The sequence below is a fragment of the Loxodonta africana genome, chromosome 22 (genome assembly GCF_030014295.1).
Source record: "Loxodonta africana isolate mLoxAfr1 chromosome 22, mLoxAfr1.hap2, whole genome shotgun sequence".
NCBI lineage: Eukaryota > Metazoa > Chordata > Mammalia > Proboscidea > Elephantidae > Loxodonta > Loxodonta africana.
The window spans coordinates 27,240,130-27,262,918 of NC_087363.1; the positions used below are offsets into that span (position 1 = coordinate 27,240,130).

The 22,789-nt window shown below is 45.4% G+C and overlaps 1 protein-coding gene across 1 annotated transcript in view; it reads right to left on the bottom strand.

Annotated features, from left to right (window-relative positions):
• Positions 1–22,789, bottom strand: part of LIMD1 (LIM domain containing 1) — a 71,837-nt gene that overhangs the window by 13,253 nt on the left and 35,795 nt on the right. The window contains exons 2-3 of the mRNA XM_064274677.1: positions 20,787–20,888; positions 2,772–2,839 (exon numbers count right to left, since the gene is read on the bottom strand). Of these exons, the coding sequence (XP_064130747.1) occupies positions 2,772–2,839; positions 20,787–20,888 (170 nt within the window). The remainder of the gene's footprint in view (positions 1–2,771; positions 2,840–20,786; positions 20,889–22,789) is intronic.

The window sequence follows — 22,789 nt, forward strand, 5'->3', positions numbered from 1 at the left end:
CCCACCCCAGACCTACTGATTTAGAAACTCAGAGGGTGGGGCCTGGCAATCTGTTTTCACAAGCCCCTCAGGGGATTCTGAGCCACACGTAATTTTGAGAACCACTCCTCTGATTCTGAAAACAATTCTGCAAGGAATATATTATCTCCATTTCCCAAATGGAAGATCAGAGAGGTTAAGTCACCTTCTCAGGATCACACAGCTTATAGGGGTAAAGACAGGACTCAAATTCAAGTCTGGCTCTGGCTCTGGCTCCAACGCCAGTGCCTTTTACAGTTAGCTCAAATAAACTTGCTAAATTGTGTCTACTTTACCTTACCAAATACTCAGGCAAACATACACACACACTTGGGAGTTTTAAAAGAAATGGGGGACTCTCTTCAGAAAACACACTAGATACTACATACTGGAAGTAACGTGTTGCTGCTGTTGTTTGCTGTCAAGTCAGTTTTGACTCATAGTGACCCCACGTCAGAGAGCCCAACTGCCCCATAGGGTCTTCCAGGTTATAATCTTTACAGGAGGGGATCGCTAGGTCTTCTCCCACTGCTGGGTGGTTTGGAATCATCAACCTTTCGGTTAGCAGCTAAGGGCTTAACTACTGAGCCACCAGGGCTCATTCCTAGAAGCTTAAACCAAACCTGTCGCCGTTGAGTTGATCCTGACTCCTAGCAACCCTATAGGACAGAGTAGAATTGTCCCATAGAGTTTCCAAGGAGTGCCTGGAGGATTTGAACTGCCAACCCTTTGGTTAGCAGCCATAGCACTTAACCACTGTGCCACCAGGGTTTCCAAAACATTGCCATTGAGTCAATTCTGACTCACAGTGACCCTACAGGACGGAGTAGAACTGCCCCATTGGGTTTCCAAGGAGCACCTGGTGGATTCGAACTGCTGACTTTTGGTCAGTAGCAGAAGGACTTATAACTACTACACCACCAGGGTTTCCTCCTAAAAGCTTAGATAATGCAAACATAGCATAAGTGGGAAAACATGGTGGGAAGGCAGAAGGAAAAAAAGAAAGCAAGGAAATTTCCTACAACTTTATACCACGCAGTGGAAGTCTCTGTTGCCGGGCACCTTCTTCCCATCCCAGGCGCAACAAGTCTTTATTTCATTGGAATTCAGCCCGCACACCCCTCACCTCGTAGTTCCCATGATTTCCGTGTGGTCCACTCGTGCCCAGTCCCAAGGCAGAGCATGTGATTCAGACCTGGCCAGTCAGAGCCTTGCATTCCTCCAGCACCAATAATTTTGTCGAGGGATGGATATGTGACCCAATAAGAGCTAATGAGACTCCAGGAGACTTTTGCTCAGGATTCTGAAAGTGGGACAGGCACTCTTGCCCATGGGATTTGAAACTGGGAGAATAAAACTCTGGAGTGCTGCCACCATCTGGCCATCAGAGAGTGCCTGAGACTGAAGCTAACGGGGTGGGAGGCCAGGCCAAGGACAGAAGAGAAAATGACTCCTGAAAGCACTACTGAAATGAATTTCCGTTTTGCATAAGCCAGTTTGGGTGTGCTTGTCTGTTACTGGCAAACAAGAGTCATAATGAATCAATCCTTATCTCTGAAAAACCAAATAGAACTTTCTCCAGGAGAAGGCGGAGAGAAGAGGGCTTCCTATATTCACCAAGAAGCTGGCTGGAAGCCCATCTGTGGGTGTCCCATTCCTTAACCGAGAAACAGCAGAACCAGTTCAAAGAGTGTTTTCAGAGTGCCCCCCTGCTTGGCCTTGTGTGAGCGTCTGAAGATGCGAAGGTGGAGAAGCATGCTCTTTCCTTTCTAGAAGCCCAGTCAAGTGGGGGAGAAAGGCTTGTAAACAACTTGATGCAGGGTGCTAACCGCTGTCCAGGGCAAGCCCCGGGCATGGTGGCAGCACAGGGCAGGGGCATTTCGCTGTGGGAGCAGAAAGGGCAAGCAAGGCTGTTGGAGTTAACCAGGCAAAGAAAGGGGCAAAGATACCCCAAGCAGGGAAAACCACAGGCAAAGGCACGAAGGTCTGAGGTGATGTGGTGTGCAGAAAACAAGCTACACAGAGCCAGCAAGAGGCTGGAGAGGGAGTCAGGGTTCAGCTCTCGTAAGCTTCCTTTCGGGCACGCTCTTCACCCTGGAGACACCAGAGTGAAGGGGGTCAGATGTACATGATGGGGGCCTCCTCACAAAGGTACTGTGGAGCAGGCTGCTATGCTGACCCAGCTGAGCCCCGGTGAGGGTGGGAACTAGGGCAGAAGCCTGGAGGACACAGTGGCACAGGGCTCAGTGCCTGGCTGCATTCAGGGAAAGATGGGAAGGAAGAAGGTTGAGGATGGACTCCAGTCTCTAGTGGGGTGGGGAACAGAGGTCAATCTCAGAGATAGGACACAAGGCAAGACTACGCTATGTGCTTCAGACAAGGAGGGTGTAAGGCGCTAGAGGACAGCACGCAGGCCATGTCCAGTGGATGGGGAGACCACAACAGCAGGACCCGCCACAGGTGGGGGCAGGACACCAAGGTTCAAGAGATGCATGGAGGAGGCAGAACTCAAGAAAGTGACAAGAGGATAGGCCGAGTGGCCCTAAAGTCCCTACAAAGTACAAAGCTCTGCAGTCTATCGTTTGCCTGGGGAACCTGGGCCACCCCCATACATCTCTATAAGGGAAGTCATGGCCCCTCTCCAGCTTCAGCCAGCACAGAAAGGTGCCCTCTTCTGCCTGATCCCAGGCTCTCCATATCCTCATTCCCTCTAGTCAGGGAAGGGGGAAGGGAGGCAACAGTAACATACTCACCAGGAAGTCTTCCTCACAAAACACTTTGCCGTTGACAAAATAAAAGGCTTTTCCCCTCAGCTTCCGGCCTAGGGAAAAAAAAAACACAATGGTAGGATATAACAAAAGGGGGGGGGGGCCAGGAGAGGGTAAACACTTTTTAAGCAGAAACAAACATACAAATAAATGTCAACTGCCAATTACAGCTTCCTGTTACTGTGGCCCTTGGTGATGGGCAGACTGAGGCCAGAAGGCACAGACTGAGGCTCTTTGGCAGGAAGACCTGACGGCTGACTCAGGAATCATCCATACCCACCTTCTAGTACCTCCTCTCTGCTTAGAAAGAAGCCAGTGACTAGATCACAGAAAAAAACACAAAAGAAGCTTCTGTTTCCCAAAGGCATTTGTTTTTCTTTTATTGTGATTTAGGTGAAGGTTTACAGAGCAGATTAGTTTTTCATTAAACAACACACGTATTGTTTTGTGACATGGGTAGCCAATCCTGCGACGTGTCAACGCTCTCCCCTTCTCGACCTCGGGTTCCCCATTTTCATTCGTCCAGCTTTCCTGTCCCCTCCTACCTTCTCATTTTTGTCCTGGGCTGGTCTGCCCATTTAATCCCATATACTTCACTGAGCTACACGTATTATTGTTTGTTTTATGGGCGTTGTCTAGTCTTTGGCCGAAGGATGAACCTCGGGAGTGACCAGTACTGAGTTAAAGGGGTGCCCAGTGGCCATGCTTTAGAGGTTTCTCCAGTCTGTGTCAGACCAGTAAGTCTGGTCTTTTTTTGTGAGTTAGAATTTTGTTCTACATTTTTCCCTAGCTCTGTCAGGGACCTTTTATTGTGATCTCTGTCAGAGCAGTCGGTGATGGAAGCTGTCTAGTTGTTCTGGGCAGTCTGGTTGAGGTTGCCCCACAGGCATTTGGGGCAGTGACCTTCCACTATATTCTCAGGGGATGTTTATGACAACCTACTGGGGAAATCCTATGACTTGGTTAACTTTTATTTTCCTTATTTTCATTCACGTCTTCTTTTCATCTAAACTATCGAAAACACACATTGTTGGAAGGGTGATTTTTTCTTGTTTTCTCTTGATCTAAATTGGGTAGCAAGAATGGGGAAAATGCAATGCACCCCGACTCTTTAAACGGAACTTTAGATTCCATAAGGCTAGAACATTGACAAGAATATACCTGTCCAACTCTTTTAGTCTCTTACAGAAAAACAATGGGGCCACATGTTCAAGGTAAGCAGGAGTATCTTTATGGGAGTCCTTGGATCTGCTACTCAGCAACATTCACAGACCTGGGAACATGTCCAGTGCTAGGCATAATATTTACCCAAAAGACAGCATGTGAAGGTCAAAAATCAAACGAATTCTAAACACGAATGGTATCAAGTGACTTGGGGCCCGGGTAGGCTGCAGCTATGGGTGCAGCCACTAGGGAGAGCAAGAAGGCCACCTAGGAAGGGCACACCCTTCACAGAGAGACGAGGCTTGGAGAGCACAGACAGGGCTGCGGTTCCAGGAATGGGTCCAGAAAGTTCTAAGGAAGCTGAGCTGGGAACCAACTGTTTTGTTTTAATAGAGGGCAGATTACCTCTACTCTCATAATCATAATTATAGGACATCATTAAACATGCAAAAGCATCTAAAACCTCCTAATATTCTAAGGGAGCCCTGGTGGCACAGTGGTTAAGAACTCGGCTGCTCACCAAAAGGTCTGCGGCTGGAGTCCACCAGCCACTCCTTGGAAACCCTATGGGGCCATTCTACTCTGTCCTACAGGGTCGGAATTGACTCAACGGCAGTGGGTTTAACCCTCTAAGAAGGAGCCCTGGTGGTGCAGTGGTTAAGTGCTCAGCTGCTGACCGAAAGGTTGGTGGTTCAAGCCCACCACCTGCTCTACGAGATAAGGATGTGGCAGTCTGCTTTGATAATGATCACAGCCTTGGAAACCCCAGGAGGCAGTTCTCTTTGTCCCATAGGGTCGCTAAGACTCAGAATCAACTTGACAGCAGCGGGGTTTTTTTTTTCTTCACCGTGACGTCAACAAGGACTTCTCAAATGATCACAAGCGATGTTCGTGACTGCCACCGTCACTGCATATTTCTGTAAGCTACCGATGGGAGTGTAAATGATAAACTCTCACTGGAGCGGAAACCTTAAAATACTTATTCTCTGACCCACCGAGAGCGTCTGAAACTTAGCTTAGGGAAGGCATCAGTAATGTGTATAAATATTTACTTAGATAGCCAACGGTAGCCTTAGAGGAATGGTTACGTGAACTACAGTACATCTAAACGACAGGATCTTATGCCGCCATCTAAAATACCATTCAAATAGGTCTTAATGATATTGGAAAATGCTCACACTCTAGGATACCCAAAATATATTAGTAAGTGAAGAACGCAAACTGGAAACAGTATTTATAGTACAATTCCATTTCAGTTATTAACATGCCTGTCATTGATATGCAAAAGGGAAAAAAAAGGAAAGACTGCACACTAAAACTAATACTGGTTAGCACTGGTAGGGAGCACTACTGGGAAATCTCACTATTTCATAAATTTGTCTTTTTTTAACTTCTCTAGTCTTATGTAAAGGAGCCCTGGTGGTGCAGTGGTTAAAGTACTTGGCTGCTTACAGAAACATCAGCAGTTGGAAACCACCAGCCATCCGCTCCACGGGAGAAGGATGTAGCAGTCTGCTTCCATAAAGATTTACAGCCTTGGAAACCCTGCGGAGCAGTTCAACTCTTTCCTACAGGGTCGCTATGAGTCAGAACCTACTTGAAGGCAGTGGGTTTGGTTTTTGGTTGGGGTTAGAGCGTAAAGAGCCCTGGTGGTGCAGTGATTAAGAGCTCAGCTGCTAACCAAAAGGTTGACAGTTCGAATCTGCCAGCTGCACCCTGGAAACCCTACGGGGCAGTTCTACTCCCAGGATCGCTATGAGTAGGAATCAACTCCCCGGCAATGGGAGTATTATATAGCACTGGCAGTGGCTGTCGTTGCTATTAGCTGCCGTGAAGTCGGCCCCCAGCTCATGGCAACCCCATGCGTAATATAACAAGCCCTGCCCAGTCCTGTGCCATCCCCATGATTGGTTATGAATCACACTGTTGTGATCCACAGGGTTTTCATTAGCTGATTTTCGGAAGTAGATCAACTGTATCCTGAACTCTCTTGGTAGGTAGGTGGTGGTAAAGAGAAATTTCACTTTCTACTTTATACACCTCAATACTTTTTTTAAAAAACTTTTCTAGTGTTAGGTACACTGGTAGATAGACTATGAGAGAAATTTCACTTTTTACCTCATACCTGTCTATATTAAAAATTTTTAGACTCATATATATTGTAATCTGAAAAAACAATTTTAAAAATTTTAAAAAATTTAGATGACAATGCTCATGTCACAATGTGAAAAGTAAAAAATCAAGGTGTAATAATCATATATGCAATATGACCTCAACTATGTAAAGAAGAAAGCCAAAGGAAAAAGCTTGGCAAGGAAAGCTGCCAAACTGGGCCTCTGAGTAGACACAGGCAAGATCTGTGCCATGGGGCCAGGGTGGCCAGCCCGCCAGCCGTTGGCTTCTTCACGCTCTCCTACACTTCCCCAAGCTTTTAACAACAAGCAGGCGTTACTCGGATCGACATTTTAGAACACTGTCCAGCTGGCTGGACAAATCTTGATGCCCACACTCAGAGCAGAGAAGTCCCACGTTCGGACACAGACGCCAGCAGAGGGCTTTAGTTGCTGCACCCGCTTTTCCTTTATTTAAAAAAAAAAAAAATTGAGAACGCCCCCACAGACCCAAGAGGCTGGGGCTTTGATCTGCTCTGATGGACTAAAACTTCAGTTTTTAAAAAACCACCAGAGTTTCGATTCCACATCCAAATGTATTAGTTTGTATTTTTGTCAGAGAGAGAAGAACAAAACTAACATCTGTTGAGTGCCTTCTATGTTTCAGGTACTGTAGCTGGAGCTTTCGTGTATTAAAAGAACTATTTTAAGAACCACCGCCGCCCGTGTTACTGCCTCATTACCCGCCCCCCGCCTCATGCTTTTTGCAGAGAAGTGTGTTAGGTCATTCCCTGCCAGCTACTGTAGCTTTCAGCAAACATGGAAAGGGCTCACATAAGAGTTAACACAGAAATAAAACACTACACGCCAATAATGGAGCAGTCCAAGAACTGGTTATTCTCGGGAATCACTGGACATGGTATCCTGGATTGCCTCCAGATTTCTGGGTTTCCTTTTCTCTTCAAAAAAGCACAATACTTATGAGTTAAATGTTATTGGCTCCATTTCATAAACAAGGAAACTGGGGCTCAGAGAGGTTAACCCAAGTAGTAAGTGGCCAGGATGGGAACCGTGGTTTGTCTGACTCTGCAGTCCATGCTTGCTCCATTGTGCCGAGGGCTTCCGGCACTATTTAAATGCTATTGAATGCACAGCTACTACAGTGAGAAGAAGAAAACTGTCGCTTTTTGAAGCACTCTCTTGTACTGGACCATTTACTTAGATCATATCTCACTTAATTGTCAAGACAATTCTGTAAAAATCCCTTGAGATGACACACATTTGTATATAACTTAATTGGCAACTGGCTCCCATCTTCCCCTGGGAGCAGGCTAAAGTTTGTGCATCTTTGGAGAAGTGGTGTGTTGAGGAAGAGAGGGTGAGGCCAAGCAGGAAGCAGCAAGAAATCTCGTCTCGAGAAGCGAAGAGGCAGAGAGAAGCTGAATCATTCCAGATCTGGCCAATGAAACAGACACCAACCAACTTGGGAAGTCCTGGAACCACACTACGGTCCTGAAAGTTCCAATCAAGTACAGGATCCAAAATCATCCTCATAGACATTTAAGCTAGAGCATCCCCCACCACTAGGTGACACCAAACCACAACCAGGACCAGGACAGACTGGCGTAGCACAACCGAGAACTCTAGGCTGGCTAGTGGTAGAGGCTGGCTTGGGTCATTGCATTAATCTTGTAATAATGTGACCCTGCACTTCAGATAGTTGAACCTCACTTATTGCAGCATACTCGCTGCCGTGGAGTTGGGTCTGACAGCAACTGACTCAAAGCCACTCCATAGGGTTTGCAAGGCTGTAAATCTCTACGGAAGCAGACTGCCACATCTCTCTCCTGCTGCTGGTGGTTTTGAACCACCGACCTTTCAGTTAGCAGCCAAGCGCTTAACCACTGTACCAACAGGGTTACCTATTGCAGTGTGGTGAAGCTGTACTGAATCTTCATTTTACAAATAGGGAAACAGAAGCAAAAGAAGTCAGGCAAACCTGCCTGTTTTAGTCAAAACTTTTTCAGAGTTTTAGAATACTAGTAGTCAAAGCTGCTCTTTATTGTCCTATTCCAACAATAGTTTATAAAATATTGAGTGATAAATATACAGACTCATTGAGAATCCACTCGAAAAAGACACTTACCATAGATTCAGTGAATGAATATTTTATATTTGCCTTCAGGGGCACCTTCAGTTGAAAAGAGACATATGCATCTCACAAAGCCAGTGTGGCTTGATGAAGGAAAGAAATAGCAGACAAGGACGCCACAAAGAGAGGTCAGTCATTTAATCTGACAAATAAAAATCTAAATTTTCAATACTCACCATTCTCTCTTCCCTATAGAAATTGAAACGACATACAATCTATTCTGGAAAAGTAATTGGCCCTTAGCCGTAAGACTTCACCACAAAATTTCAGTTCCCAAATATCTCCCCGAAAAGTAAAAATGCAAGGCTTTGCCGACTACAAGTAGTTTCTGAGAAAAGGAAGTAAAAATTAGACTGTGTTTTTATTGTGCTATCCTAGTTAGTTACCTCATTCTACCTGTGCTGTCCAGAGGGGCCGCCAGCCACATGTGCCTATTTATAAAAAAACAAGCCAAACCCGTTGTTGAGTCGGAATCGACTCAACGGCACTGGGTTTTTTTAAACCCGTTGCCATCAAGTTGATTGCAACTCATAGTGACCCTAGAGGACAGAGCAGAACTGGCCCATGGAGTTTCCAAGTAGCACCTGGTGGATTTAAACTGCCGACCTTTTAGTTAGCAGCAGTAGCTCTTAAGCACTACGCCACCAGGGTTTCCGTACCTATTTATAGGCAGATGTTAATTAATTAAAATAAAATAGCACTGAAAACTCAGTTCCTCAATCACACTAGCCACACTGAAGTGCCTGGTGGTAGCACCTGTGGCTAGCACAGCTCTAGAATACTTACATCATCGCAGAAAGTTCTACCTGATCTACTTCTTCAAACAGCTTTTTCCAGAATAGGCTAACTCTTAAACTGGTAACCAGCTGCCGTGGAGTTGACCCTATGTGTGTTAGAGTAGAACTGTGCTCCATAGGGTTTTCAAGGGCTGGCTTTTCAGAGGAGATTGCCAGGCCTTCCTTCCAAGGTGTCTCTGCATGGACTTGAACCTCTAACTTTTTTGGTTAGCAGCCAAGTGTGTTAACTGGTTGCTACTACCCAAGGACTCCTAGCTCTTAAAAGTTATTACCTATACCGAAGCAACAGAAAGAAAGCAATCAAGTTAGTTTGAGTTAAATGAAGCAGAGATCAAATCTGGAATCCTAGTCCAGCCTCAGGAAGCCCACAGGGTGATTCCCACCACAGTAGGCCCGAGCTTCTCTCCATGTGATGGACTCAAGGGGCAAGGCAGAAAGGTAGAGGTAGAAAGTGTTCAGGCTTGGGGTCCAAACGTGGCTTTGTCACTTCCCGGAAATGAGACTGTAGCCATCACCTAACCCCTCAGGGTATAAATGTGGAGTGAGGAGCCCAGCACAGTGCCTGCTCACACACACTGGTACTCACCATCAGTTACTGCTGCCAGGACTCCATCAATGACCTTCACTTTCCTCAGTGGCAACTTCGTGAGCTAAAAACCACATTCCCCACCAGCTCCCCCCTTTCTCCAAACCCTCCAGGTCACTACTTTCTTTTCAGTTTATCTGTGGTAAAGGGTCAGGTTTTTTTGGAAGGGGGTTATTTATTTATTTGCTTTATTTTGTTTTTAATTTCCATCTGTCAAAGACTTCTTTTCTTGTAAAACACAATAAAAATTACTAGAAAAATGAAACATATGAAATCTAAGCCCTGAGGCTATTTATTCCCTAATTCAACTGACACAAAGTTACTCTGTCAAATTGTCACACAAGTTTCTAAATGTTCTCAATTTCTGTGCATGTCTCACTGAGGACCCCCATGTTGTGAGTAGCGGTGTTCACATTCCAATTCTCTTTTCCCTTGCCTCTCGCCAGTCTTTTTTCTTACGGTTTTATAGCTCCATTCCTTTTTTGTTTTCCGTTTCCACTACCCCAGGCCATAATCATCTGGGTCAGAGAAAAGAACGCTGCAGAGAGGGAAATTCTGGAAATCTGCAGAGGGTCTCCTTCTGGTATCCAGCAGAGTACTGGTCAACACATGCGTGTGAGGAAACTAGCCAAGGCTGAGGGGAAAAAAAACACCCAAAAGAATTAGAAGGAACAGTGCCTGGCGTTCACATAGGGCCAGAAATAGTGCCTATTCCTACCAGCCAGGCTGGGAAAGCTCATAATCCACAAGGTGTTGAATAAAATACTCAGGAAAGTTTTGCCCCAGAATAGGGAATAATTAGCTCTAGACTGAGCTCTGTTCCAAACTTGTCTAACAAATCATAAAGGCAAGACTGGAAAGGGCCACTGTTTTCAAATAACTTAACTGCATCGCAGAACAAAGCCGAAGACAATTTAAAGGAATACAAAAATTATCCAGTACTCAACAAGGTAAAATTTACCATGCCTGGCGTCCAGTCAAAGATTACCAGGCACGCAGAGGCAGGAAAATGCAGCACATAATGAGAAGAATAATTAATCTACGGCAATCAACCCAGATCTGACACAGATGTTAGAATTAGCAGAGAAGGACATTAAAAGTTGTTACTATATTCCATATGCCCAAAAAGTTAAGCAGCAACATGGAAGATATTTAAAAAAAGATCCAAATTGAACTTCTAGAGAAGAGAAATAAAACACGTGAGATGAAAAATACACTGAATGGGATTAATGGCAGATGTAACACACTTTAGGAAAAAATGTTAGTGAATTTAAAGGCATAGCTGTTGAAACCATCCGAAATGAAACTAAGAGAATAAAAGAATATAAAAATAATAATTTTAATGAAAAGAGCATAAGTGAGGTGAGGGACTACTTCAAGACGCTAAACACAGGGATAAGTAAAACCCCTTAAAGAATGAGAGAGAGGGTGTGGCAGAAAATATTTTGAGGAAATAATGGCCAAAAGCATTTCAGAATTGATGAAAACCACAAAGAAGCTCAACAGACCTCAAGCACAAGAAACATGAAAACAACACCAAAAACAAAAACAAACCCAAACCCGTTGCTGCCAAGTCGATTCCGACTCACAGCAACCCTATAGGACAGAGCAGAACTGCCCCATCGGGCTTCCAAGGAGCAGCTGGTGGATTCGAACTCCCAATCTTTTGATTAGCAGCCGAACGCTTAACCACTGTGTCAGCACAGCTCCAAACACCACCAAAGGAAGTCATAACCGAATTTCTCAAAATCAATGATACAGAGAAAATCTTAAAAGCAACCAGAGAAAACCAGCATGTTACATACAGAGAAATAAAGATAAGAATGACACTGAATTTCTCATTGAAACTAATGCATGTGAGAAAGCAGTGGAAAAACATGTTTAAAGTACTGAAAGAAAAAAAACCTGTCAACATAGAATTCTATACTCAGCAAAAATATCCTTTAAAAATGAAAATAAAGTAAAGATGTATTCGGACATATAAAGGCTGGAAGAATTCATCACCAGAAGATCTGGGCTACCAAAAAAAAGTTAAAGAAAGTCCTTCAAGAAGAAGGACGATGGTACCAGATGAAAATTTGGGTCTAAACAAAGGAATGAAGAGGACCAGAAATGGTAACTGTATGAGTACATACGCTTTTTTTTTAATTAGTTAAATCTCTTTAAAAGATAATGAATGGACTGGCTCAATGGAATACAACTTAGAGACCAGACACAAACCCTTACATTATGGTTCAACTGATCTGCCACACGTTTGCCAGGTCTCTGCACCAAATGGTGCTGGCAGAACCGGATATCCATGTGCTTGAAAGAATGACGTTGGAACCCTGCCTCCTACCATATACAAAAATTAACTCAAAATGGGTTAGAGACCTAAATGTAAAAGCTAAAACTATAAAACTCTTGGAAGAAAACGTAGTCCTGAGTTGGGCAATGGTTTCTTACACATGACACCAAAAGCACTAGCAACAAAAAAGATAAATTAGACTACATCAAAATTAAAAATAAAAAAACCTGTGCACTGAAAATGCCACCATCAAGGAGGTGAAAAGACAAGGAACTGACTGACAGAACGGGCCACATGTGGCTATTTACATTTAAATGGTAATGAATTATAAATGAAGCAAAATTAAAAATTCAGTTCCGAAGTCACACTAGCCACATTTCAAGTGCTTCATAGCCACCCCAACAGTGGTCCTCACCTTTTACGGAGCATCAGTCACCAGGAGCGTGTTACAGTGCAGACTCCTGGCTCCACCTGCAGACACCATGATTCATGACGTGTGTAAGGCACATCCCTGGGGGGTCTGATGCAGCCAAACGGCCACTGTCTACAGCCTAGCAGTTGGCCTCACCACCCACACCTCTTTACCTTCATTTGGACTTCCACCTCTCTGGCCTCTGGACTCCTTGAAAAATCTAGACTCTATTAATGTCCCAGACAAGAAGAACCTGAGATTCTTCCAATCAGGGACTTCAAGGCCTCTGACTAGATCAGCAAAGTCTGATCTGGGAAGCCAAGCTTGGCCCCATTTCAAGCACATCCGTGGAATGACTGCAGGAGACGGACACAAGAGACCCTTTGGTAGCATGCCAAGTAACTGTCACCCCTCTGCTCCTGTCTGACCCGCACAGCCCTGTACCCAGCTCCAGTCTATTCTGGTTATTTCCTAATCCCTCCCTCGCCCACTGATTTCCTTTGGTCTCTGCCCACTCTTCCTTTCTCACATTCTTGGTCTTTGGCTTTTTTCCTGAGGTCCAGCTGACTCACTCAACTCATACATAAATGCTGAATAGGATGAGAAATATTGGGACGACCCAGAAACTCAGGGATCAAAGGCCTGAAGAAAGAATAGACCTCTAATCAAAGCCCTTAATCCATGTCTCTCCTATGGGTACATCCCCTGGTTGAAATTCTGCCTCCCCTATTCCAAGTCCCAGGCCACTCTCCTGCACCCATAACTTGAGTGTTTCCAAGGGCCCAGCCTCTGTGTCACACAGCCCCAAGGTGGCAGCTGAACCTGAGAAGTCAAGGCAAGACCCCATGCCCACAGCCAGGCCTCTTTCTCCCCACATATCCTAAGCAAAGGTAATTTAACATAATGGCCCTAAGCAACGGCTGTGGGTTCACACGTTCCTAGGTTCAAGTGCTCACTCCGCTTCTTAACAGCGATATAACCAGAGACAAGCTAAATTCACCAAGCCTCTGTCTGCCCTTCTGTAAAATGAGGATGATAATAACGCTGAATTCACCGGGTTGTTACAAGAATTTCTGAGCTACTGAAGGTAGAGGGCTCAGCATGGTGTCAGGCCCACAGTAAGTTCTAGGACGCTCGCTTATAAAATTATTGTGATGGCTGTTCTAAGGAAGCAGACTTCCATGACGTAAATGACCAGTTACCAGTGGCTGCGGAGTTGATTCTGATTCACGGCGACCCCACACGCATCAGAGTAAAACTATGTTCCACAGGGTTTTCGGTGGCTGATTTTTCAAAAGTAGATCACTAGTTCTTTCTTCTGAGGTACCTCTGGGTAAACTAGAACCTCCAAAATTTTGGTTAGTGGCTTAGCACACTGACCATTTGCACCACCCAGAGACTCCCAATTAAAGGAAGACCTCCTTAATTCTGGTTCGGTGAATTCAGGATCTGTGAGCATTTTCAAAGGCTAGGTTGAAGAAGTCATTTACAAACTCGATGGAAAAGGCAAACATGATTTCAGAGGCAATGTTTAGACTTTGTAAGAAAAACAAAATAGCTGACAAGAACCCTCCCATACTTCACAGATTCCAACTCACTGGTAGGTGAGTCACCAACCACTTATTTATTAAGAATGCCTGCTCAGCAAGGCTGGGCTTAGAGCTGGTGGTTTTATTTACCTGAAAGTAATGAAATGGCATTTATTTCATGTTTTAGAGGGAAGCTTTTCACTAACTCAGACACACTTTCCCCTAATTGAGTGAGATTTCACGATAAAATCCACCCATGATCTTTAGCAGACCTGGGTGTTTAGTTTTTGAAAGGTAAGATGTCTTCCCCTAAGGTATGGCTGGCAGATCACAGTTCGTCCTCCCACCCAGAAATATAAACACTACGTTATGATGCCTTGACTTACACATCCCGGCACTGCCCCTGGGCTGGACCAGTCTGAGCCTTCTGTGGTCCTCCTCTGAGCTCAGCCCTTCACCAGTTTAATGGTTTTGGCATAATTCCCATCAGCCTCAGGGTCAGTGCCTCCCAAGCCCCAACCCCAACACTCGGGCCCCCTCATGTTCTTAGGGGCCTCCAGGAGGAGAGTACATAGTGTTTCATATCTAGTTTATCATCCTCCAACTTGCACAGCCGAGACACAACAGACACTATGAACATGACAGAGCAAACAGGTGTCACCTGGACTCCAGGACAGAATTTGTCTAATCTTTACAAAATTGTTTTGGGGACCAAAAACTGCCTGGACTGAGGACACAGCGGCTTTGCCTTCTTTTTCCACCACAGTCTATTCTGGAAGGTGCTAAGCAGAACCCCCTTGGCCCCTTAAGCCCAGCATACCTTTTCTTCCTTTTCACTCCATCTCTTACTCAAGCCAGATGGGCGGGAGCTTCTCCTCAGACAGCCCACTCAACACAGGGTATCCATACACACTACGTGCATGGTCGCCTGCCAAGGCCACTCCTGCCTCTCCTGTGGGTGCCAAGAGCTTCCTGAGAGCGTCCAGGCAGGGTGCTCGGCCCCTCGGGTGAGCAGAGCCGGCAGGAGGAGGTGCCACAGCTCACATCTCCATGGCAACCAAGCACACTGGCTGCTCAGGGGTCCTCAGGAAAGAAGTGAACTTGAAAAACCATATACACGCCCACACACTGGACCTTGAATGCTTGATTCTGGGAACAAACACTAAGGAAACAATTCAGCAGAGAGAATAAAGACCCACGCATAAACTTGTTCTCTGATGCGATGTGTAATAGCTAACAAACCAGAAAGGCGCCTAAGGCCATAAACCGTGGCTGTAAACCAAGTCCTCTTGGTAGACTCAGCTGGTTACCACGTTTTAACAAAACTTACGGAGGCTGCAGAGACAGGGATGAGTTTATGATATGATGTTAAATCAAAAAGGATACAACATTGATTATCCTCTATGATCACAACCCTAAAAAATGTGTATACGCATGGCCAAAAACTGGAAGGGAAAAGGAAAAGTGAAAATAGCTGGGCTAGAATGATAAAATAGCAGGTTTCTTCTTTAGAACTTTCTCTCTGGTCATCATGTTGTTGTCATGCTAAAAATGAACTAAGTATTGTGGCCTCTTGGCAGAGAGGTGGGGGAGCCCGCAATGCCAGGTGCCTGGCGACCTCACGTGGATCCACACAGGCCAAGGGTCACCTGGTCTCAGAGCAGCACCGTGTGTGTGGTCCTCCTGGAACCCAAGGAGGGCGGGAGGCCTCTGAGGAGCTGCTGCAAGGCCATCTCCCTCGAGCCTCCTTATCTCCCTGGGGGGCTATCATCAGACAGTCTCTCATCACCTCTGCGTTCTGAAGAGGTCTGAGACTCTGCCCTGGCCCCTCAGGATTGCACTGCAGACTACAAAACCCCCAACTGCATGTAGATTTGGCTCCTCAGCAACAGGGGGGAAGGGAGGGTGTTGTCGTTCTTTTTGGTGTGTGGGACGAGGACCCAGAGGCCCTTAGACTACTTTACTTTTCATCGTCTAGCTAAAGAATAAGCTTTCTGGATCTAAAAGTGGCTTGTCGTATCTTTACCAGTCAAATCAGTCAGGTCTTAGCCTTGCCTTATCTTATAAGGGTGTGTGAGTTTGGCAAGACCCCACGATTTTGGTTTAATGCAGTATCAGTAAAATCCAAGAAGTGTGCGTGTATGTTTGTATGTGTATACATATAAAAAAAAAATCCATAAATAAATATACATATATATACATATATACATATATACATATATACATATATACATATATACATATATACATATATACATATATACATATATACATATATACATATATACATATATACATATGGAGCCCTGGTGGCACAGTGTTTAAGCTCTCAGCTGCTAACAGAAATGGGGGTTGGCAGTTGGAACCCACCAGCCACTCTGTGAGAAAAAGATGTGGCAGTCTATTTCCGTAAATATCTCAGCCTCAGAAACTCTATGGGGCAGTTTTACTCTGTCCTATAGGGTCGTTACGAGTCAGAACTGACTTGACAGCAACAGATACACATATATTCACTACTCATCTGTCAATCTGTCATACTATGGTGGCTTGCATATTGCTACGATGCTGGAAGCTATGCCATCGGCATTTCAAATACCGGCAGGGTCACGTGTGGTGGACAGGTTTCAGCAGCCTTCCAAACTAAGACTACAAAGAAAGGCCTGGCAATCTACTTCTGAAAATCAGCCAATGAAAACCTTGGATTTAACAGGTTAAAGACGAGTGACATGTGGGGTACCACCAGGTCTCACCCTTGGTCTGGGATTACTGAGGGAAAAGGGTGTAGATTTTTGTGCTGATCACAGCAGAACACTGTCTGACTCGCTTGCTTTGGACATGTCATCAGAAGGGATCAATCACTGGAGGAGGACACCATGCTTGGTGAGGTAGAGGGCCAGCGAGGGTGAGGGAGACCCTCGGTGAGATGGACTGGCACAACAGCTATATCAATGGATACGAACATGCCGGCGATTGTGAGGATGATGCAGGACCGGGCGGTGTTTTCTTCTGTCTACAGAAGGTCACCATGAATTTGATATGACACCACAGCAGCTAACAAGAATAACAACTATGGGTATGCGTACACATACACACACACACACACACACACAGATTTTAAGCTAGACTGTTACCACACATGCCTTCAGTATGGATTAATCTCAACATAAAGGAGACAAAAATCTTCACATCTGGACCAATACGCAACATCGTGATAAACAAAGAAAAGATTGAAGTTGTCAAAGATTTCATTTTACTCGGGTCCACAATCACACCCATGGAAGCAGTGGTCAAGAAATCAAACAGTGCATTGCACTGGGCAGATCTGTGGCAAAAAAACCTCTTTTAAGTGTTCAAATTCAAAGATGTCACCATGAAGACTAAGGTGTGCCAGACCCAAGCCATGATGTTTTCAATCACCTCATGTGCACGCCAAAACTAGATGGCGAATAAAGAAGATCGAAGAATTGACGACTTTGAACTATGCTCTTGGTGAAGAATACTGAATATTCCATGGACTGCCAAAAAAATGAACAAATCTGTCTTGGAAAAAGTACAACCAGAATGCTCCTTAGAAGTGAGGATGGTGAGACTATGTCTCACATACTTTGGACATGTTATCAGGAGGGACCCGTCCCTGAAGAAGGACATCATGCTTGGTAAAATAGAGGGTCAGCAGAAAAGAGGAAGACCCTCAATGAGATGGATTGACACAGTGGCTGCAACAGCGGGCCCAAGAACAACAACTGTGAGGATGGTACAGGACCAGGCAGTGTTTCATTTTGTTGTACACAGGGTCACTATGAGTCGGAACTCACTTGACGGCACCTAACGACAACAACATATTATCATAAATGAAATGAGAAAACAGAAAACATACACATATACTCACAAACACACACAGTAGCCAGGTGTCTTTATCAACAATCAAAATATGAAGAACAAAGAAAACACCCCTCTCTTCAGCTTGGCTGGGTGGAAACGTATCAGAGGGAGAATCAGGAAAGCAGGTAAGTACAAGGATAATGTAGACTCAGGTGCCTTGGAGGCTGATGCCAGCTCCACTGCTGGGTTTTTGACCTTGAGAAATTCTGCTCCCCTCTCTGAGCCCCCATCTTCTCTTCTATGAACGTGGGGATGGAATGGATGAGCCCCAGCCCACGCTGTGCCGTCTCCATGGCGCCGACGCTCACAGAGACACACTCGAAGACCTGCAGAGCCAGGCGCCTCCTTTTACTGCAGAAAGCTGAGTTAAAGGGTAGCAATAAGTTAACCGAACAAAAGGCAAATGACTTCTAGAGTTCAAGAGAAGCCACTCAGACACATGCCTGGGTTTCTGGCAGCACCAACGGTTCCCTACAGCTAGTTAGAGAGGAGCAAAATGCTCCCCAGACTGGAGCGTGTGCAAGCCTGGGGGCAAACAGGTGTTCCTGCCTTGTCACAGAGGGGCCTAGTTTGCTGGCACTGGAGACACAGGGCATGTGTTCCCTGTCTACCAGGTAACACCAACAAGAAGGCCAAACCCAAAAGTCCAAGCCAGTCGCCGTCAAGCTGACTCTGCTTCATGGTGTGTATGGAGTACACCTGTGTTCCATAGGATTTTCAATGGCTGAGTTTTTGGAAGTAGAACTCCAGGGCTTTCTTCTGAGGCACCTCTCAGTGGACTCAAATGGCCAACCTTTCAGTTAGCAGCCAAGTGTGCTAACCTGTGATCACCCAGGGACCCTAACAAGAAAGCAGTACATGCCAAATTCAGGAGAAAAGGTTCCTTTCTGCTAGGAGAACAGGGACGGCTTCCTGGAAGAGGAGGTATTTGAGCTGAGTCTTCAAGGCTGGACAGAATTTAAACATATGAAGTGAGCGGGGACTAGTGGGGATAGGAGATTCTAGGGATCAATGTGATCAGAGGCATGGAAGTGAAAGAAAGAAACTCAATTTGACCGATAAGGAAGGAGAAAGTGATAAGGCAGAGACCAGACCACAAGGGCTTTAAATGCTAGACCAAGTAAAAGCCTGAACCAGCTCTGTCTTCCTTAAGGGCCTGGGCTTGTCACAATTTAAAGCAACATTAACTTGACCCATTAAGGAAAAAATAATTATTCATACAGCCACAGGTAGGTTTGATTTTTTCCCCCAATAGCTTTACTCTTTCAAACGGCAGTCGTGTGATGTAAAAAAAGTGTCTAATGTTTCTTCTCCTTTTCCTAGAAAATAGAGCAAATATGGAGAAACAGCTGTAGGAGGCAAAGATGTTAAAAGATCATTTTTAACGTAGAGTGTAATCACAACTCTCATACAGATATAACACAAATGTGTTAAAGTGTTTTTTTTTTTAATGGATTAACAAACTAGGGAGCCAGCAAGATGCTCAACCAGGAAAATTCAAAGAATCGCGCATATATAAGCCACCGGGAATGCAGAAGTAAACTTGCTGAATAGAAGTAAAACCGGTCAACAGCCACAGAGCAATAATCAACTGGACGCCGCCTACAAACTCAGTTTGCAGTGCTATGGATACCGTCGGCATTCCACAACTGACAGTGTAACTTAGCTCAGACAGGCAAAGGCCCAGAGGCCCCAGACAATCATATAACCACTCAACTCCTGCTTTTTCCATTGAGGACACTCAGTAATTTTGGATCCATTTCAAAATCTTTTACAACTTCTCACTATGCAGGTGATTACTGATCAATGTGCCAACAGTAAACTCTCAGGCATATGTTTTATGGGAAATCGCAGGGAGGATCAGAGTGTGAGGTTTAGAACTTGGGCATCTGACCAGGCCACACACACAAGCAACTGTACACACTCTCACACACTCATACACCAGCCTCCAAATCAAAGGTTGGGGTCACACAAGAGAAAGATTAGTCCAAAGGACTAATGGACCACAACTACCACAGCCTCCACCAGACGGAGTCCAGCATTACTAGATGGCACCTGGCTACCACCACTGACTGCTCTGACAGGTATCACAATAGAGGGTCCCAGACAGAGCTGGAGAAACATGTAGAACAAAATTCTAAATCACAAAAAAAAAGACTAGACTTACTGGCCTGACAGGGACTGGAGAAACCCCCAGATACCCTTTTAGCTCAGTAAAGAAGTCACTCCCGAGGTTCACCCTTCAGCCAAAGATTAGACAGGCCCATTAAACAAAGTGACACTAAAGGGGCACACTAGCCCAGGAGCAAGGACTAAAAGGCAGGAGGGGACAGGAAAGCTGGTAATGAGGAACCCAAGGTTGAGAAGGAGAGAGTATTGACATGTCGTGGGGTTGGTAACCAATGTCACAAAACAATATGTGTACTAACTGTTTAATGAGAAGCTAATTTGTTCTGTAAACCTTCATGTAAAGTATAATAATAAAAATAAGTAAATAAAAAAAGGTTGGGGTCCCACTGGGGTAACTGCGATTGACTGATCACCCTTTGGTTGGCTGGTCCCCACAGTAGGGCCGATAACTGACAGAAGGGAATGATGGTGCATCCCAGATATCCCTCCCCTGTCCCACCCAGGTCTGAGACCTCTGGCATCATTACAAACTCTGATGTTAAGGATTGCTTTGAACTCACTCCAGCGTCTCACCAAAGTATGTCTCAGGTAATCTCTGGTACCCAAGGATAAGTCACCTTACCCTGGTGGTAAGAAGCCCCACTCTAAAGAAACTGTTCGCCTTTCTGTGGGACTGGGGAAGGCATGGGCCAGGTATCCACTGGCAAGGATGACCTTCTATTTCTGTGTGGCCATTGCAATGAATGATCGAACCCAGCAGAGAAGTAGAGAGTACTGGGTAAGGGACGGCTGGTGTCAGTATTAGTAAAGATGGCGGAGAGAGGAGGCTTGACTGGCCTCCACCTCACAGAAGTCAGCCTTGGGCTGTTGATCTTGGTTCTCCTTCCCCCTTATGAAGTTGGAGGAAGTCAGATGCTGCCCCCACACCATTTTTACACACACACACTTACTGCAGGCTGCACAGGTGAAGCACGTGTCATGGTAGAGGTTCCCCATGGCTTGGCAGGCCTGGTCGGCCCCAAAGACCCCTTTGCTGCATTTCACACAGGCTCCTGCAAGGGCAAGAACATATCAGTGAGTCGGGAGGGAGACAGTCCAAACTGAGTCACAAAAAAGCCAATGGAAACAGCAAGGCGCACATCCGTCCTCATAACCAACCCCTCACCAAACCCCAAGGAGTACTCCCTTGAAATAATACTTGTCCTTCTTCAGGCTGGACCTCCCTGCCCCATGCTGCCATCCACACTGTCATGCGAACGTTCAGAATGCCTCCACTTGGCCAACTCACCCCCTTGCCCAAAGCTTTAAAAGTTCACAGGAAAAGACCAGAAATTGCAGGACTGGCTACAATATGCCAAACATAGTTCAGCTGAAGTATCTCATTTAATCCTCAGTGGACACCCACCAACCGAGGTCGATCATCTTCACTTTCTACAAAAGGCATCAGGCCCAAGCCCCCAGCTCTGAGCTGGTCACTGCCCTCCGCCCTTGGCCCCTCACCTTTCTAGTCACCCCATGCTAGGGCGGCCCAGCTGCTTTTCCCTTCATCCTCCAAATAAGTCCCCCCGTATCCCAGCTCTTAGCATTTAAGGACGTGGTTCCCCTGCCTGACACACCCCACCCGCACCCTTCTGCCCATTCAAATCCTTCTAGACCTTCGCCTTGACTCCTTCCTCACCCTCTCCAGCTCTCAGTTCTGAAGGCAACATGGTGACATGAAAAACAAACCAGAAACTAAAGAGCCAGGTTCCAATCTTGAGCCTCCCACCCACTCAGCACCTACGTGGGTTGGGTTAATCCATTCAACTCTTTGAATGTCAGTTTCTTTAATTAGGAAGTAGAAGTTAGTTTTACGTGCCCCTAATGTGTCAGGAGCTACAGTAAAGAAGATTGCTTTGTAAACCAAAAAGTTCTAGAGTTCATCTGCCCACAATTTACTAGCTATGTGACTTCTTGTTAGCTGCCATTGAGTTGGCTCTGACTCATGCCAACCTTATGTATAAAGAAACAAAATGTTGCCCGGTCCTGTGCCATCTTCATGATTGTTGGTATGTGTGCGTCCACTGTTGCTGCCACTGTATTCTGAGTGCCTTTCAATCGGGGGACTCATCTTCCAGCACTGTATCAGACAATATACTATTATACAATATACTATAATATCCGTAAGATTTTCATTGGTTAGTTTTTGGTAGTAGAGGACTTTCTTCCTAATCTGTCTTAGTCTGGAAGCTCTACTGAGAACTGTCCACCGATACCATAGCTTCCAGCATCACAGCAATACTCAAGCCACCACAATACCACAAACTGACAGACTAGGGCAGATTACTTAACCTCCCTGACATCTGGCTTTCTATCTATAAACTGGGGATATAATAATCCCCTTATAGGGTTGCTGTAAGAGAATACACAGAGTACTTGGCACAGGGCCTGTCATTTGGTAAATACTCAGTAAACAGGGATACAAAAAACAGGGATGATAACGATATTACTCCATTCAGCAAGAAGTTGCTCTGACCTAAAATGAACTGTCTAAGAAGTTCCAGACCTCCCAGGATCTCAGGTCCATGAACAAGACCACCCCAAGCGTTTTCATTCATCAGGCACTTCTCTGGCTTCAGAGCCCCAGCCCTCTGCCCACAGGGTAGAAGGCACTGTGTTTCAGAGTTCATGTAGCTTCAAATTGAGAAGTTCGTCGCCATCAAATGAAGCCTGAGCTAACACATCCTTCAGGTTCAAAGTGAAAACACGAAGCCATCGGCCCTCAAGCCCCAACTCTTCACCAACTCTAGGAAGCAAGGAGAGGCAGCTGTAGGAACAGAATTGTGTCACCCAAGAAAACTCTTAGGGGAATTAGTTATGGAAAGCTCTAGAGAACGTATACTGGTTATTTGCAGTTCTGTTTCAACATTGTACTAGGAAAACTTTCAAACTAGCATAAAAGTTGAGAGAATCA